This window comes from Lytechinus variegatus, chromosome 3 (assembly GCF_018143015.1).
Source record: "Lytechinus variegatus isolate NC3 chromosome 3, Lvar_3.0, whole genome shotgun sequence".
Lineage (NCBI taxonomy): Eukaryota > Metazoa > Echinodermata > Echinoidea > Temnopleuroida > Toxopneustidae > Lytechinus > Lytechinus variegatus.
In genome coordinates this window covers 48,084,811-48,105,113 of record NC_054742.1, presented here as the reverse complement: position 1 = coordinate 48,105,113, position 20,303 = coordinate 48,084,811, and the positions used below count along the sequence as shown (strand labels likewise).

General features: G+C 35.7%; 2 protein-coding genes across 3 annotated transcripts; one reads left to right on the top strand and one right to left on the bottom strand.

Annotated features, from left to right (window-relative positions):
* Nucleotides 1-993: 993 nt before the first annotated feature.
* LOC121412048 (allatostatin-A receptor-like) lies at nucleotides 994-2,313 on the top strand. The gene has a single exon (XM_041604959.1). It carries the CDS (start codon nucleotides 994-996, stop codon nucleotides 2,311-2,313), a length of 1,320 nt encoding a protein of 439 aa, XP_041460893.1.
* A 7,868-nt stretch (nucleotides 2,314-10,181) lies between these two features.
* On the bottom strand, nucleotides 10,182-19,778 carry LOC121411213 (LHFPL tetraspan subfamily member 3 protein-like). 2 transcript variants are annotated; one of them, XM_041603795.1, is made up of 4 exons: nucleotides 19,154-19,778; nucleotides 15,770-16,021; nucleotides 15,316-15,488; nucleotides 10,182-14,183 (listed from the first exon to the last, which is right to left on the bottom strand). In XM_041603795.1, exons 1-4 carry the CDS (start codon nucleotides 19,599-19,601, stop codon nucleotides 14,178-14,180), a joined length of 879 nt encoding a protein of 292 aa, XP_041459729.1. In that variant the 5' UTR covers nucleotides 19,602-19,778; the 3' UTR covers nucleotides 10,182-14,177. The 2 variants fall into 2 exon arrangements, with proteins under 2 accessions (XP_041459729.1, XP_041459728.1); XM_041603794.1 differs by having other exon boundaries at nucleotides 10,182-15,488.
* Nucleotides 19,779-20,303: the final 525 nt, after the last annotated feature.

Here is a 20,303-nt window from a genome sequence, read left to right as displayed (position 1 = left end):
AGAAGTTCTAAGAGAGCTGAAGCACACTCGTAAAAAATATAAAGGAATGCTAAACAAATGAGATGTCTGAAAAGCACTTAGGGCCTCTATTTTCAAACCTTTGCTGATTTTATTGAATTTGATTTTGTTGTTCAAATCAATTACTTCTGCACCGTTTAACTCGTTTAATTCAAATACACTATCATTACCGCATACGTATACGGCTTGTTTGAAAGCAGAAATTATTGAAAAGATTCATATTAACCGCTTTAGTATCAGGTTTTCGACTATCCAGAATATTTATCAAAATGAATGACCGTCAAGTGCATATTTTGTTGAAAGAGTCACTTATGTATCACGAAATCAAAATTGCATATGACAGTGAAGGTTGGAGGAAACTTTAATGAAAACTCGACAGACTTTTATATGAGTGATTTCTTTGAGAGAATATTCAATTCTGGAAATTACTGATACTTTCTTTCCTTATAGAGTAGGTCATGGTCTCACCGTTTTGATATCTTTTTAAAACATGTCAGGAAGTTAAATGTACATTGAAAAGAGAGGCAACTTATTTTGATTTAATAAGGGAAGCACCTCCCACTTCCCTGATTTGATTGTAAGCACAGTCAATATAAAACCAGAAAAGACACTATTGGAACATTATTCTCCAGGGCCTGCATTGATCGTAACGGATGACACAGCGGTAAACACCACAGACTATATAAAAGTGAGAGCTTGGGAGACTACATCAGCTCTTCAACAACTATCAGTGAATCGCCAATCGGTAAGTCTTAAATATAATTTATATCTTATTGAAAATATAATTTGTATTTGAAATATAAATCAAAAGAAGTGTTATGAAATTAATTACAGCAAAGAAAAAGGATCCACAGAGATTGATATCGGCGTCTCGTTTATAAAGGTTTTCATTCGAGCTAAGAAATAAAATTCTCTTTTTGATATTAAGTTTCTATTTTATTTCATCAGGAGGACGTATTTTACCATAATATGAAGATGAATTTCAAATTCTATTCCACAATTATCTACCTGGTGTTGGTTAAAGATGAATCCCTGGCCACAAACCAATCAACGCTTCGTCTCGGAGGAACATCGGCTTCTCCAGGATCAAGTCTATTCGCACATATCACTGGCAAAGAATCAACGGGTCGACCAAACGAATTCGGCTTCACCACAAGTTCAAATGGTTTAAGCAACGATGATCTCTCCACCGACTTTTTATTAAATTTTACTTACGAGGAAGACCGCTCCGAAGAAAAGCAACCAAAGACTTTATTTCAATGGTCTTGGTCAACAATGGAATGGCCTTGGTGGGTTATCTTACAGATGGTTTCTGCGATTCTGGGTATAGTGGGGAACTTCCTGGTCATCCTTGTGGTGTTCTGGAAAAATTCCTCAAGACGCTCCACTGACATCCTGGTGGGCAATCTAGCCCTTGCAGATTTCTTGTTATCCATCGTGATGATTCCTCGCCCGAAAGCTCAAACAATGCCTTCGAGTGTTGTGGGACGTCTCTATTGTCGCTTTATCTTTTCTCCTTCGTTACAATGGATGCTAATGACGGTATCTTCTTATCAACTTGTCGCCATATGTTTCGACCGCTACTTCGCGGTTGTCCATCCTCTCACCTTCAATCGCATGGTCACAAAGAGGCGAGTGTGGATTTGTACAGCTCTTGTTTGGTTGACGTTCATGCTCGCAGGAAGCAGGGCCATCTTTGGGTACTATGTTGAAGACCACAATGGACGGTGCGTTCGCAGAAGACTTTCAGTCGAAGGCGACATGGCCTTTGCTGTTTACCACCTCTGTCTTCGCATTGGTTCGCCAACTGTATTCATCCTTCTCACCCAAATTCTAATAGCCAAGAAACTTTATCGAGAGGACCAACATTTCTCCAAGATCTTAACAGAAGGATCTGTCACCGCTGGTAAGCCATCAAATCATCTTAAAGCTCGTACTCGCGTTCTTAAGATGATGCTTATTGTCATAGTTGTATTCATCATTTGTTGGGCACCAGATCAGATTGCCTACTTCTTCGCAAAAATGGGGTTCGACATTGCCAGGAATTACCTTGGGAGTCCACTGCAACGTTCCTTCGTAAACCTTACTTACTTCAACTCGTGCGTGAATCCTTTCATCTACACTGCCAGAAGTCCAAGGTTTCGTAAAGCACTCAAAGGCATTTTTAACTGTTCCCGATCAAGCCACGATCCTGTCTTTGGACACGAAGTGCAAACATCCTCTAGCCAGGGGCGTAACAAGGGTCGGTGGCCAGGGGGGACAAGAGCCCAAAATTTCCCGGTCATATCATCATGAACAGGCGTAATAGTGTTTTGAGGCGACAATTTTGAGAGGGCCAGATATTGGGTATCGGGCAGAATTTATCTTTAAAGAGTTTTAAAAAATCTTTAACATTTTTATTATAAAAATCAAATTTTGTGATAGATTTTGACATGATATCCAGAGAATAATATATTTCACCCTTTTCTCTTTCCACTCTTTTTTCTTTTTTGGTCTGTACGCCACTGTGAACAGGATTCTTTGCGGCAGTATATAAGCGTGAAGAGTAAAAAAAAAACGATGGGCGCAGTATGCATGGCGCATGTGCTAAAAAGCTGCTTAATATAAGTCCCGAGCGAGCGAAGCGAGCAAGAAAAAAATCACCATTTCATGAGAATCTTACTTTGAGATGTTTTTGACGAATATTCAGTAAATAAAATCATATCCTACACTTTTCCTTTGCTTTTCTTTCATCCTTTTTTTTGTTCTTGGTTGTATAACTTTTGGGGACCATGGCCCAACCCTTCCGAAATCATATATGGCAGTGTTATGCGGTTGGGGTCCGGAGCGGAGCCCTCGGAACTTTTTGATATCAAAGCCAATTTAAACCTCTCAGATTGCCGCTATTTTTAATCAAATCGCAGGTATATACAGAATGTAGCTTTTAGACAACACATTTACTCAACCCAGTTGCGTAATGAACCAAATATATTGAGGGGCAAAACATAGCAACGCGGGAAAATTTGTAAAAAGTCGCAAGCGAGCAAAGCGAGCTGGGAAAAAGCCAATTAAAATCAAAATGCTAATTATGTGATAGATTTTTCCATTATATTCACCAAATAACACATTTCATTTTTTCCATTCATTCCATTACGTTGTCTCCTATAATTTATTTTATTTCCTCTTGAGTTTGGAACCAAGACAACCCCCACCCCCCCCCCCCCGCCTGCACGCCAGTGATGGAACGTAAAGCTTAGTGGATATAGGAAGGGTCCCTACAGGGGCGTTATATAGAGAGGCAGAGTCCGGTAGCTTATTTTCATAAAATTTAGCAAGCTTATAGCACAATGTTGTATGTAGTACATCTTTCTTCCCGCTCTTTATTTTCATTCCAGTCCGGTCGTGTTAAGTTTTTTTTTCTTGTCCCTAGTTTTCGTTTTCAAATTTAGCTTTTGGCTAATTCCATTCTACCTTCATTTTCCGCTATTGTTTGCCATTTTGTCATCTATGAATTTATTTCCCTTTCCTACTAATCATGCTGTTGCATTACATAGGCCTTTTTCGGAAAGATTTGCTCTTTCTCAAATGTTCTTTCATTTCTTTTTTCTTTTCCCGCTTTCCTTCCTTTTTCCATTAAAAAAATCGTTTTCTTTTAACTTTTCCCTTTCCCTTTCCTTTTCATCCTTTCCTTTCCCCCTTTTCTTCCCTTTTCCCTGTCTTTCTACCTCCCTTGTCTCTATTTCCCGTTTTTTCTCCCGGTGAAATCCGCCAAGGGGGGGGGGCAGCTTGCCCCGCCCTGCCTTTTACGCCACTGCCTCTAGCGTACTTCTGTCTGTCCAAGTAGCTGCTTCTGCAGGTGACAGTGTACTTAGTCAAACACCGTGTGACTTAGTCATCTTTAGTATAATACAGCTCACAATTTTATGCAGTTTTTTTTTATTAACAATGATTGAGGATTACGATTGATCAATTAGGAAATTCATTTATAAAGCCTTTTTTGTATGTTTAAATTCACCTTTACCTTAATCAATGTGGCTTTGTGATAGCTCTTTGATATTAGAATGAAGCAAGATGCAAATTGTGCAACTTTGCACTGAAATACGTAAACAGTGCGCATCTGTTTTGTTGTTCACGAATGTAATGGTTAATGTAGAACTGTGTAGAGAATGAGAAAGTTTCGTCAACGCTAAAACTAATTCTACAGTGCGTATCAAAAAAAATTTACACTTTGAAAAAGCCATGGGAATTAAAAAATATACAGCATGTGGGTAATTTTTTCACATATAATCTTAGGTTTGGGTCTCATCTATCCAATGAAGGTAAAAATTTTGACAGAATGTTACACTTGAGTAAGCAGTGTCCATTTTTGTAAAGCTCGCGGAAATCTGCGCAGAAATGCTCGTTTTCACGCTGTGTCAAGGAGAAAGGGCGAAATCAAATTTACCCTGCGAAACATTTCTCACGCATTTCCTTTACACTTTTAGTCAATTGAAATGAAACAGATACATTCAAGCATTTTGGAACAATTTTTCCACCCAAATTGAAATTTCAACACTAAGTAAGCACAACCTTCACCATGTTTACCCTGTTTGTGCCAGCTGGATCTCAGGACATAACTAAATCTGAACAAAAGTTTACATCAGACATTTCCAGCATTTTTTCACTAAGTTTTTATCATTTAAAGTGGGTTCACATTTCATTTAATACTTATTTCTGCACAACTTTTTCAAGCTTGACAATGACTTACTCAAAAATCAAGCCAAAGCCATTTCATGTGAATCACAGCTCAGTGTAAAGTAAATATCGTCACGATTGCCTCGGTGTGTAGGGGAGTGGGAGGGGGTGCGATGCACTCTTCGAAGTGTTTTGAGCAAGGAAAAAAGTTTAAAATGGTAAAAGATATCTTCAAATCAATTTTACTAGCTAAATGCCACGTGTTCTTCATGATTAAGGTCTACTTTTATTCGCATAAATATTTCAAAGTTCTGCGCAAATCATTTTTCACTAACTTTTCAAAAGTATGTGGTGCTTACTCAAGCGGAAATATTTTTTGACAGTTATATCGTCATTTGCTTAAATGGATATGTACCAATGTTAAAATGTAAAAAAATCTTCAGGATATTACAAATTTATAATTTTACAGGATTATTTTTAAGTGTAAACTTATAGATTAAATATTTATCTCGTGTGTTTTGCAAATATTTTAATGTGTTTGATTTTTTAAAGACTCATTTGATAAAAATCTTTGGGAAAGCCCTGCTCTTTATGAAATTGATACGCTGGTCACAGAAGGGAATCAATTATCTTCTCAGATAATCGGTGGTGCGCCCTCTGCTCTTAACCCGTCTAACTTTGCAGGAGAATTCATCCTTCATCAAAAGCAGGAAAAATGAGAAAATCAAACAAATTGGGCGTTATCGAAGTTTGATTTTGTGACACTAGCAGTGGTTGCCACCTATGTAATGTGATAGGAATTCTGATTTATTTATGAAGCGTGTGTAGGAAATACATAAATTGTACGTAGAGGAATTAAATCTATTATCATTTCTTCAATATCTGGGAAAATTGCATTATATTGATATCACTAATGGGTGCCCCTTAGCTAATTTTCTACTTTAATATTAAAGCACCTTGATGACAATTTCCCTTTAAAAGCGATCTAGGTCAAACACATCAATAATTCAAATTAAGAACATTTCACCATCTTCAGTTTTTCTTCTTTTTGTAGAGTGCAGGCGACAGGAAGGCGGAAACCAAAACAGTTGGAAGAAAAGAAGTAACGAGCAAAATAGAAAGAAAAATATGAGGGAGGATCGAGCGAATCAGACAATAGTTTCAGATGTGAACCATATTTTCATAATCACCCACAATATACCGCCTATTGCTAAGGTTGTTTCCATGGTCGCAACACATACCGGAGAAAAATGAAAGGATATCGTCTTTTGGACCAAAACCCACAATTTTTAATGTCAAGTTCACAATCATTGGATGAATCTTCGGCCTCAATATTGCGAATACAGCAAGTTTACACTTTATAAAACGGTAGAATATGAGAGATTGTGAATGAGTGTTTTGTGCCACATCATTTTGTGTCATTATGAGGGATACTTATGTTCACACTGAGATAATATATGGTTAACGAAGAAGGGACATCTTCCATGACAATCAATCATCCTTCTTCATAAAGCAATCAATAATATTCTGCCTCGAACCCCTAGTTATCATTACGTAATAAAAATAGTAAAAATTTATGAATATCAAAGTCAGGTATTCCCACTATGTAAATTCAGTGGGGAATACCTCGCGTTAAACGGACACATACATGGATCGTAAAAGGTTTGATGCGTTCATGATTCCTCAACGGATTGTTTTCTCCAGAATACTCCGTCGATTTCTAAATAAAAGTTTCTTGTGTGATGACAACTTGACTTGAAATCGGTCATAGTAGATGTGGTCAGACTCTGAATAGGATCCGAGAATGACCACCGGTTGTCTCTTGTATCTTGAAAGAATGATAGCCTCACTACTTTGGCTTAAGATTTTATTTTCTGTGCACTTTCTTAGATAATGCCTACCTTGCATCCAATTGCACAAAATATGCCCCCCGAATGATACCAATTATGATGATAAAACGTTAATACTACTTGTTTGTCATTGATTTAAAAGGCGACTGTTTTGGCATAACCTGTTGACTTGTCTATTTCTCAGGTGTAGAAATGTATTGTAGGTATTTTAAGAGTGCACAATTTAAAATAACAAACTTGTAAAAAAAAAACCCGTTCAGTTTTCGCGATTAGATCAAAATAATGTAAGTTGGAAACGGCAATCGTCCATCGTAGATGCATAATTTAACTATCTACACTGAAGAGAAATGGCATGTAGGCCTATGAAGGGGAACGGAGGATGGAAGAATGTTATTCTTCTTTTTTCCGATTTCTGTATATTTCTTCATATCTTCTGTCGTATGCGGTCTAGTGAAATGCAATAGAAAAAAAAGAAAAAAGGTTATCAGTATTTTTTTTTAATGTTTATGCTAAGGATCTGCAAAATATCAGATTTTTCATTTGTCTCTTCTAAGTCTTCTTTGTTTCTAAATCGCATTATAATCGCATCGATCGGTCCGTCACTAAGCGTACATGGCGTGGAATTATGATTCACACCCAGAAAGAAAACAGAAAATTGCCTACCACTTGTCAAAAATCAATACTCTCGTTTGTTCAAGCGAGAAGGATTGAACGGGATAAGTGCAAAATGTTGAAGGGCTGTAATAGCAGGCAAACTAAATGCGGATAAAATACATAATACCTTATAACAAACGGCAAATATAATTTGTGTAAAATATGAATTTCGGAACATATAGATACATTTATATTGAACTTGAAGGAAAAAGGGAGATTTGAAAAAGTGTCATGTCGTAAAGGGGTTGTGTGTGTGTGTGGGGGGGGGTATGATGTCCCCTTTAAAAAGAGTAACGCATGTCATTTATAGGGCATATTATATTGCCATACCACTTGTGCATGTCGAATGTCATTTCAGTCAGTAATTTGCTATCATTGCAATCAAATAATACATGTGAGGGTTGTCAAAAGCCTTCACCACTTAGAAGGGTGCCTCATAATCACATTTTAGATGGAAGTCTGCAGAAGTCAAGTCACAGGCATTGGACTAAATAAAGTACCGAATCAAATCTAACTAAAAGCTTTGTGATGATGACGTATGCAATCTCAGCGCCAGCGTTTGCTCTCCTAAAATCAATCTCAACTCAAGACTGATCCAACTGAACATTCATTCTTTCAATAGTTGAGATAAAAAGCTTTTCTCAATAAGTCAGCTGCTTACGACTTTACGGTGACTGGTGACCTGTTCTCGAGATGTTGACATACAATTCTCTTTGGTCTTTCAAGAAAATGTACTTATTTTCTTATGACATGAACATAAAACGGTACTTGGGGTAGTTTACCCCACTCATCATGCCCTTAAAGAACAAGTCCACCCCAACAAAATATTAATTTGAATAAAATGACAAAAATCCAACAAGCATAACACTGAAAATTTCATGAAAATCGGATGTAAAATAAGGAAGTTGTGACATTTCGCTTAATTTCACAAAACAGTTATATGCACATCTTGGTAGGTATGAAAATGAGATTACGTCATCCACTCACTATTTCTTTTGTTTTTTATTGTTTGAATTACAATGTTTCATTTTTTACAAATTTGACAATAAGGATCAACATGCATGAATTAACCATTATAGTACTTAACAATACTAATTTCACATGTTCAGAGAGGAATTAATCGCTGTTCATTTGACAATGAGGAGTAAATAATAATATTTCATGTAATAAAATACAAAAGAAATATCACTATTTTGTGAAAAATAAGCAAAGCTTTGAATTTTTATAACTTTCTTTTTAACATCCAATTAATGAGGAAATTTTCAGCGTTATGTTAGTTTAGTCTTTTATTCCAATCAACATTTTCTGGTGTGGAATTGGCCTTTAAAGAATTTGGTTTTACGGAACTCGGGGGTTGGCGCTTGAATTTAGTCGATTTTACTTTTTGACAGGTGAGTTTGTCGGACAGACACGGGTGATAGAAGACCATGAGGACAATTACCCCCCCCCCAGTTTGAGTCGTGGTTCCAACCATGTTCCGGCACAAGTTATAACATCTAACCTCGATCTACATGACTGTAGGACTCTGACCAGGAGTTGGTTTAAGAAAGTGATACACAACAATCGTACCTTTCTTTAATTCTTTCTGGTTCGTCGAAATGCACACCATTGATATTGTGATAGAATCAAACTATCCTTGGAAACCTTTTGTTGCAGGTGCAAGGCCCGTTTACAATGTATCATGCACCAATAACACATCTACTGTCGGCTCCACTTGGATGAGAGTAACTGCTCAAGCGCGTCATGCATGTTTATAATAGTAAAGTACTCAATCTGCCAGGGTGTATGCTATCTTCACAAGACGGGTGAGTTGGGGACTATAGTTTCTCACGATCAGTATATGGTAGAGCCGGGGCTGTAGCTCTTGCTATATACACACACCTCCACAAAAAACATAATAAAAACGAATCTATATATTTTCCAAGGAATCGCGAAAATGATCAGTATTTATATTTTTGAACCATATGATGATTAATTCATAGTTCCTATTTGCAACCCCACCACACCATGCCTTTCCGAAAAAAAATACATAATATTATGCCAGGCCTATTTTCTACTCAGTTCTTGTATGTTGGGGCTTCCTCAAAATGAGCCTGTCCGGATTTTATTTTCTTTACGGCAGAATATCGTTGTACTCATCATCATTTATCTACTTCATTAGGCGAAGAACCCATACAAAGGAAATCGGCTTTAGGTAATTAAAAATATAGATTAGTACTAAAATAACCCCCTTACTGTTCGATCTTTCTTATTCCATTCGATAGCGAGTTTTCTCATGTTGAGATAAGCACTAATTAAATACTTATTTATTGAAATGTATTATGGGGTATATTCATGACGCATAATGTATACAGGAATGAACTCCACCCAAGATTTTCACTATATCGCCTGAATAGTGCATACCGTCTTTCAGTGCACACGTCATTCATTTTATGGAGTTCGTGTCTGTCTAAATGAGCCGAGAAATTAAGCAGTGGTTTTGGTACCTCTACGAACAGCATTTCATGACAAAAAACGATTTGAATATTTACCATTTGACCGAGTTTCTATGTAAGAACCATAATTCTGATTTAAAAAAATCATCCTGAATATATGCCTATATAGTCATATGTAGGCATATTCTGCTTCTCTTGATTCTAGTGTATATAAGGCATTTTGTTAATTGGGTTTACAACTTTTGAAACACACCGGATTACATACTCATAAACATGAGCAAGTACTTCCCTCCCAGTGCAGCATGGTGATGTACAAAATGAAGGTACCTTCAAGGAACTTATTGTGCATTTATTTTCTTACTGCATTTGACATAGGTGACAAAACTCCACTCACAAGAGACTGTCACTTTGTCAGCCCCATATTTGGTAAAGTTATAAAAAGTGATCAGTTAGGCATTGATGCAGTAACAATAAACAAAGAAAATGAAACACAAGAGAAAGAATGCCGAAAGAAAGCAATTTTTTAAATGGGGCCAAACAACTCTGAACAGAAGAGCAACGGACACAGGTTTACAAAGCATTGAACTTTTTGAAATTTTATTTCTCAATAATGTGAAATTTCTACATCACAATCCATCCTTGATAAATATATTTTTTAATATATATACATTACACGTGTGTATAAAAAAAGTACAAGCAGGTCGTTGGTTAATGAATGGTTGGCACGTTATTCCATTCTTGAGATTGCTGCTCGATCCTGCCATAATTTCTTTGAAAATAGGGTTAAGATTGATGTGAAGAAAATATATCAGGTATCGAATTCGGTTTCGATTACAGTTTTCATTGAACGTGTACATACAATGAAGCTATTGTCGACCAAGAAAATACCATGAAATATGAGGGCAACAAATGTTTTATTGGAGGCACGATAACATTCTTCCCAACAAACTAATGAGTAGAGGAGGCGAGGTTATATTACTGTTCATGGTCCATATAAAAAAAGAAATAAAACGCCCAAAACCCCTATACAACCAATTGAACTTTACATATAGAATATGAATTATTTACACATACTTGAACTGTGAGCTTAGACATTCAGTTGAGAAATCATTACATGAATATATGTATACCAAGGATCAATTTTGGTGAACACTGTTCTATGATAATTATTAATATGTATTTTATATTTTGATACAACCTGCTCTATTTCTACAACATATACTACATGCTAAATGAAGTTGAAAACTTACTGCATTATGAACACCCCCCCCCTTATCACTTAGCAAAACATTTATTTTATGCACAGATTTATTTATAGTACTTTTTAAACCCCCACTTCTCATTAAGAACTGGGTTTCCCCATAATGTCGGTACATGCACATAATAAGATAAATTTTCAGGTATGTTTTATTGAAGCGTGTGTATCATTATCATGATTATAATTCCGTAATCATATTTGTAAATAGGCGGAGGCAGTTAAGGACCAACCTTTGTTCTTTAAAACCCCTCTTAAATTCTAATCGAGATAATATTTCTATATGGGTCTTCAAGCATCAATAAAGCACATAATAGATAAGCCATGAACATTTAAAGCTTTGCATTTCCCTCTAAATTCACGTTAACAGTATTCATATAAACCCTATGGTAATTAATGAAAAAAAAGGAAAAGAAAGACCCTTTTCTGGGCCTTCCGGCACATCGTGAATTGTGTTCTATCATCGGAAAACAAAGAAAATAATAAATTGCTAAAAGAGAGATTATGGAAAGAAAATTACTAGTCTCTACCAGCTGTTTTCCGGGCTGGGTGTAATAGTGAGTCCACTCTAACCATTGAATAAATAAATTTTCAGCGATATGCTTATCTCATTAAGTTTTCACTCTGTCAAAATCAACCTGTTATGTTGATGAATATATGGACTAAGACAATCAAAACAAAATATACACAATAATTCAACGGTAATTTCTGAACATTGTGAATTACATAACAATCTTAGAGTATAAAAAAATATTCTACAGCATTAGAATTTACGAAAACAATTGAATATACGTGAAGAAATAAAACGTACTCACTAATAACAGAATAATAAAATAGGCACATCTTCGTCTCTATATAATTTATGTAAATGGTCCTCGGTATAACCAATACACAGTGCACGTAATACATCATATAAAAATTTCAGCAAATACATTTAGATACTATACTTTTTACACATATTTTTAAGCTTACACCTTCGATCTAGTGACGTAAGAAAACTTTTTTTTCTCTAAAGGGTCCTACTTTTTTTCTAACAACCTGTATACTTAAGGAGTCATACTGGATCATTTTCATGGTTAATTAAATTACCTATAATAATCAATTGTATTCATTTCTGGTGATATATGAGTTATTATATAACCTTTAAAAGAAATTTTTAAATTAAGACTAAAATACGAATCGAAATGGTATATTCGATGTCAATGCGTGGCTAACATTATTTTCTTTATTAAAATGCACTATCTTGAACTTGCCCTTCATTTTAACACTTACATTACTTACATAATAATACATGGCAAGCATATTCAAGAAGACTAGTTCTATAAGCATTGTGCGATCCCCACAAAGCCTACACTTATATTATTTTATTTTAATCATCCTTGCATATTTAGCATCATCTCACAGAATTACCGATGTGACGATTCTTCAAAGTATATCTAAATGGCTTGGAATCTGTTCTGACGACATCAGTCACGTGACAGGTGACAAATCTTGTTCTCGAGTTGTCAGGTGTAACCTTGTAGAGAAAAATTATATATTACAAAATTCTAAATTATTTTTTATTCAAGAATGTAATAAAGTTGAAGGTTCTTGGATGAGCCTATTTGTGGTTTATAAACATAATAAACATAACTAGAACGGATGGTATAGACGGTATTAAGTATTGATGTAATTGAATTCAATTTGGAAACCTAATACATTTTTTTCATGCTCAATCTGAATGTTTTGTAATGATTTTCTAATCTACTTGCACTTTGAATTTTAGTTTTAATTTTACAACAAGTTGCAATTATATGGAAAGGAAATTAAGGAATTAAAAAATATTATATTCTATTCATTTATTTTCGTTTATGTGAACCGTCAACATATATGTTCCTGACAAGTTTTTATGATGTGTGTAAATTCCATAAATACATGTAGAAATTAAAGAGTGAACACCGCAATCTTGAAGTGAATATTCTAAATCTATGATTCATGATACAAATATTTACCACTTAATCTGCTCTAAACAACTAAAATATGAATGTTTTCATTAAAAAAAACTAATAGAAAGTGCACATGCATCTCTAAAGAATGTATGAGTCATAGTAACAGCCACAAACAATTATTTCTTTACAGTACAATGTAAGTTTTTTACATAAGAAATGCACTTGCCTCAAGGCCTAAGTGTTGCAAGCAGATATTCTACTATCATGAAACTTTCATGATTTCTTTTCAAAATTCATGATGCTTCCTGTCAAAAAAGCAAGCTAATTTAACTTGCTATATCTAGACATGGTTAATCTGAATTTTAGATACATTACTGTCTATACGCAATTATGACAAGACATACATGCATAAAAATAGCTTCCAGTACGAAGAAAATTGACAACATATAATGCTACAAAGTTTGAGGGCTAAATAATTTGCGAAATCATACAAAATAATGTCAGATTCAAGAAATATATTTATTACATGCAACGTTCGAATCGTGCAAATTATTATACTTAAAAAGAAAAAAACCTGCCATCTAATCAAAAAGCATCCTGCTGGAGACATGCATTTACTTCTCAATACCTATTATCAAAGAATGATTTCTACTTTCTTCAAGTATCGGTGCTTGAAATTAGTGGCTTAAAATACGTGCAGCAAGTGGCAAATAATAATGGGGGATTCAGTTGTTCCTTTCCATCAATATATTTTAAGTATTATGCAATTTTTTAAAGAAAGCATGTAAATCCAGAACAAGCATATAGCCGTATGCATAATTTTTTTTCCGGGGGGGGGGGGCAAAGACGAGTAAGGTTTTTCGAAAGCGAAGCGACCGAGCTTTGTCATTTTCTGAAGTGAAATTGAAGGATTCTGTGCACACCTATGACGATTTTTTTAAGAACAACAAAGTTTTTAAATTTCTGCCCCGGACTGCGTACGGCCATAAGCAAACATAAAAAACCTATTTATTTTCTCCGTACAAAAGTTTAAATATAATCTCAATGATGCGAATCGAATATGTTGAAAGTTCATAAAAACCAAAATATAAGTAAAATATCACTGTCTAATACTGTAAGTATACGTGATATAATAAGAACAGATGCACAAAGCTTTAGCAGCTGTTATCTAATTAATAATTCTTTGAAATTATAAATTTACATGCTTTGTTTTTATGTACACGCAAAAGCAACTTCCACTGGGTATACACAGTTACACACATTTGCAAAACAGCATCTACATTTGCGAAACTACATGCAGATCAGCTATATTCAGCTGAAAATAATGAAAGGATTTTTTTTAAGGTTACCTGCTGGCTGACAACACGGGAATCCGATCCACCTATTAACGCTATAAGATATACGATTTAAAACATACATGATGTTAAAGGATACAATTCAAACTTATATTCTTTCAAAGCATATGCATCTATAATTCTATTTCATGCAAAACCCACCTTGGAATATAAATATTATCTGTACAAACAGCAATAATCACTTATCAGTTTTCACTCAACTTCCTTCTAAAAAAAATACCTGCCTAATCCTCTTCCTAAAATTCTCATTTTTTTACAGTTTGCACATCGAGTAACTTCTCTAAAATCATCAAAATTATGAAAAGCCGAAAAATCATGACCTCCTTTACATGCTGTTTCTTGACGCTTTTAGCTATTATTCACAGACATTTACGAATGATTTGAATGTCTGCTGATAAACTGAACATGTACATGATGAAGGCCAACTGTCATAACTTGTATTTGTTATCAGCTATTCATATTTAAATCATAACTTTAAACCAGAGATATAGTTCGGAATACGGGTCAGTATAATCTTTTCCAGAATCTATTCCTATGTTTTTACTCATGATGGACATCATAATGGAAGAACACTAGATTAGCACATTGTACCCTGAGCGCTGGGATACATGTACTGTTTTCCCTAAACCATCCAATGCAACCTGAACATTCGATGAAGATGGTCAACACCTTTGCTGTCGTTTTCCGAGTCACTAAATGATTTTAACAAAAATTATTGCTTGACCGCTTCGTTCGATAGCGCTAAATTTCTACAATATTTGCATGTATCCAACACCCGATCTTCAATTCTGTAAATCTCATTACACCACTCTACTGAGTTGTCATCGTAACAGTCAGCAGCCAGTGCTCATTTCAGTGAACGATAAATAGTGATGACATTCTTCATGACACAGTATTCGCAGAGTATTATGGGTACACATACACGGGAAGACATTCATGTTCAAATGCATACATCACATAGTACAAGGCTACATCCAAAATCTTCAATCACTCATAGTCTACTGTAGATCATCTATTGACTAAATCGAATCAAATGGTAACATTGTGCTCGCGATTGCTCGACTTCCGTGACGACTTCCCGGCACTTTTGGAGCTACGCGTCGTACTCGACAGCTCGTCATCGGCAGCCCCGTGGCTCTCTGCATCACGAACCGACCGAGGTCTTACCTGAGCGTAAAGATCATCTTCCACCCTTGGGATGCTGTTGGTTCCATCTGTATTGTCTCTGCTTGCTGATCCGTTGATGCGGGGTCGGTTGTTCTCACGGACAGCTGGGTAGGTGTTGAAGATGGTGGAGTTGACTGTACCATGCTTCTTCGGCTTGGGCTGGACCCCATTACCTGTGGAATCAATATGTAATGTTGATACCTTGTTAATCTTGCTAACACCTTTGGGAAGAGAACTCTGACCTATACAGGAATAAAAAATCCAGTCTTGTTACATTATAATGGAAATGGGAGATACATCACGCATAACATTCTTATAATGGCAGCATAAAGTCGTGCTCCACCAGGGTTTAGGTCTAATTATTCCCTGGCTAAATCCTAGAAAGTTCAAGAACCGAGAATAATATTATTACACTCGCTGAGTCTCCAGTACCAATGTGGACATGTTGACTTACTTTTGCCATTCTTGTAGTAGTCCGAGAAGTGCATGTCCATGTAGAGTTTGCCTTGCTTACTGGCCAGGATGAAGGCTAGTATGGCCAATATAAAGGCATCAAAGACAGCGATGATGGCTAGGAAGAAGACCCATCGTAATTCACATCCCTTCGTGTCTGTATAGCTGATAGAATCCTGACAGAGAGCTTTATAGGCAGAGTGTTGGCTCCAGCCACTTGGATATATAAGAATTCCAAGGAGTAGACAGATGCCTGATAAAAAACGGAAAAAACATCATTACTGTGATTACTATGAAATTACTGTGATTGTATGACATTTGATAAACTTCATAGCTTTTTGATCCACTATGCTTAATTTTCAAAACAGAAAACTATGTTACAAGAAATAAAAATGAATAAGATCTATATATCAAATTACATGAAAACGAATGGCAAAATTTTTTACAATAATGATTGAAATGAGCAATATTTGGGTCAGTCACGGTAGTATTATGGACACTGTATTCCTTTTGTTCAAATGAAATTTTGAATTTTCATTACTCGATATTCATGTTTTATGTAGTGAGTGTCCCAGCAATATCAAAGCATCTAATCGCCATATTCGTGAATCAAGTGATTGGTAGCTATCAGCCAACATAATGGTGAATCTGTTTTCATCGGTAGGAAACAATTCACCAACACGCCCCAACACGCCCCAACACGTTGGTTACTTAGACCGATCCATTGTAAGAGACTACCATGCTCTATCTTAACTATTCTATGATAAAACCGAAGCGAGATGAAATGACATACAACTGTACATGCAGCTATATCATTCTTGAATACATGTATAACCTGAACATAGAGCAGCTGGTTTCGATTCATGGTGAATTCATTGGTCTGTTTACAACATCCATCAGTCGACTAGAGATCTCGTATCTTTCGGTATACCATCAATTTTCATACAAAAAAGGGGAACCGAAAAATTGCTTGAAAGGCTTGATAAAAATGTGTCGAAAAAGTTCTTGAAAGGTATTAAAAAAACCCCCACAAATATGTATTTTGAGCTCTTTGATGTATGTACCCATCTACCACAATCATGGTTACCTATACTTTTCCTTGATATTACCAGGTATCAGCCCTTATGTACATGTACTTGTAATTTTTGGTTGGCAGTATTCAGCAAATTAAAAAAATAAATCATTATAGAAGCATAAATAGACCTTCGTATTGAACTAATTCATGAAATAAAGATTGGTTAGTATAACACAATTAAGCTGAAATATGTCTAATCATTTTCGAACCATCCATGCTGCTTTATAATATATTGTCAACTGTTAGAAGCGTCTTTACACAGAATATCATTCTCACATGATGTGACAATATATTTTTTCTCAACGAATTGGTAAAGAAACACCACTGGACACACACGTACATGTATTGCTCCTCATATTTCGCTCAAGGCTTGCTAATAAATTAAGACTCATTATAATACATACATTGCCAATGATATAACGACTGATGGTTTCATGACGATTATCGAACCCCCCCCCCCCTACTCTCTTTCACGTGGAACCCCATTCCCCCCCCCCCCCTCTCTCTCTCTCTTTCCCTCTATTTCCACAATGATATGTCTTCATATTATACGAAAATCAAATGGCGTCATTATAATTATTCGCAATATTTCGTATCCATGGTTACTAACCCATCAAGCCATGATTGAATGAAGATAAGATGCTATCAAGGCTTCACTTTATTTTAACTGTAAAGAAGTTGTATTATGTAGTTCTCTACAGTATGCATACAACATGGACCTACATGTACATGCCATAAGAGATGCATATTGTTCAATTGCCAATATCCTTTTACAAGTCACGCTGCATGTAATATTTTCATGATTTAATTCAATGGTGGTGATATTCTCATAATCATGCACTTGCCCCAGGAAAGCCTGGCAACAATAATTAAAGCTGCTGTAGAAAAGAGGGCTACCAGCCGTATATTTTTACTTTATAAATAGCTTTGCAAATTATTTAAAGATTGTTAAAATTACGGAAATTATAAAAGTAGAAACTTAAAGATTCCTACTACCCCCCCCCCCAAAAAAAAGATTCCTATCAATGCAAAGTGCTTATCCAAATGTTTCTTCCGAAAAATTACAAAAATTGAATTATTTGATAATTGATATGATACATAATATATCTAAAAATAAAATGGCAAGTTTTTAATGCAGTAGTATACCAAGTAAAATATAAATATAAAAAGTAAAACATTTACTACTGAATAAATCAGTCAGCAGAGATATCTTGCTATATGACCTATAAAAAGGCCTTGTACACAAGGCACATCTATACACATGAAGATGGATCTCATAAATGGAGAAGAAAGAAAGTTATCATATTATCAATACTTTAGGATTATCAATGGACACTTAAATTAATTCTAAGCTATTATTAAGCATTTCGATATAGCTCTGTTTACATTCCAGATTACTTAGGTTTTCATCCATTCAATTTCACTTTAACCTGCTTATCTGTCCTTCCTTTCTTAATCGGAGATGATCTTCATACCATTCTCACATTTGTTTGTCCAACATTCTCATAATTTCGGGCATACATGTAATATGCGATGATCGTGATCCATCTTCAGCCACTTAACTCTTATTTTGCTCTCTTTATGAATTAACTACTCCATCTTATTCAGTATCATTGGCTGATCTCTCTATTTGAATAGATAGTAACCACGCATTCATGTGAATGCATTACGATTTGTCATGGTTATGATACCTGTATGGCAATAATTTGATGTCCTTTTAAAAGCAGTGCATTGAGCAGTGAGTGCACTACAGGTTGCACTACCAGACTCCGCTAAGATTGTTATTTCTAGAACAAAATCATAATTCAAATTCAAAATAATGATGAATTATACATAATAAATGCCATCTGTTCAGAACCGTTTCTTCTCATATTGTGCACACTCTTGTCTTCTTAAAATAATTATAGTGATCCCTTCATGCTTGTATTGCCTTATAAGGAATGAAAGCAGAATCATGAATTTTAACACACAGCAAAAACTGTGGTGTTAACCGGTGCACATAGAGGACCACACCAATTATTTTACACCGGTGTTAAATTGGTGGTGTTAGTTTTACACCTATAGGTGTTATTACAACACCTTTTGTTGTTACATTTACACTCTTTGGTGTTACATTTAATCTCTAGGGTGTAATTTTAACACCTCAGGGTGTGGTCCTCTATTAACACCAATTGGTGTCAGTTTTAACACCGCAGTTTTTACAGTGCATGATATTTGGTATGTGCTTTTGTGGAAATGCATACAAATGGACCAAATGGGAAATATTTTATATCAAAAGAATTTTTACGATTGTGTTAAGATAATGTGTACCTGAAAGTAACTGGAAAACTCCGCAAATGGCGAACACTGTACCCGTCTTGAATGGGCCTTTACAGAGAAAGAGGAGCATGGAAATAATAGATAAGGCCACGAAAATAACAGCAAGACCCACGAAGACAGTGGCTGCAACCATTGACGATACCACCAAACCATCAGCCCCTCTAACACCGGAGAAATCAAACACCCCTCCCTCGCATGTTGTTGGTTCAGCACCTGTCGTACTGTAACTCGTACAGTATCGATATAGTCCAAAGTTCCCTATTCCATTGGCATTGGGTCCGTCCCCGAGCCAGTATGGCTGAACAAACACCACCAAAACTATGATGAAGAAGCAGAGGGTAAAAATGGCCCAGGCGATGGCGATGGCACGGGCATTTCTGATGTAATTTGTGTGGTAGTAATAAGCATAAGTCTCTTCTTTAGTCTGTTCGTTTGCCATCTTCAGTAGACGAGATATCCTCTACAAGATTACGAACACGGATGGCGACGAAATATTGGCACCATTCGTCGCATGCAGCATAATATTCCGCATCTACCTGCGTGTGATGAACAAACCAATATGAACGTTCTGTGTTGCTGCATATAAGGGCTGAGCCGTGAAATGAATGGTGTTTACTTTGCACTGAACGAGCGAATTTCACGAGAACCTGTCATTGTAAAAGAGCAGTCCTGCACTAAACGAACGTTATTACGCATTCCTTGTATCTTTTGTTATGCTAATAATATAGACGTCGCACGTATATAGCGGTGCATTATTTGGGTCTTAAATTGACATATAAAAGGTTATAATCTCAAAAAGGAATCGCGTAAAATCCCCAAACAAAAAAAGATTTAGACTGACTTTTTACAAAGACATATTCTTTAATATTTCCTTGTCTATACCGTTATATTTCCCCATCATGTTTTTTTCAGTGGCGTAACAGGCGGGGAGAGGGGACAAGCTGCCCCCTGGCGGATTTCACTGGGAAAATTAAAAAAAAACAGGAAAAAGAAAAGGAAAGGGAAAAGCGAAAAGAAAACGAAGATTTTTTTCAATGGAAAAAGAAGGAAAGCGTAACATTTGAGAAAGAACAAATCATTCCGAAATAGGCATATGTAATGCAATAATGGGAAGTAAATTAAAAGATGACAAAGTGGAAGA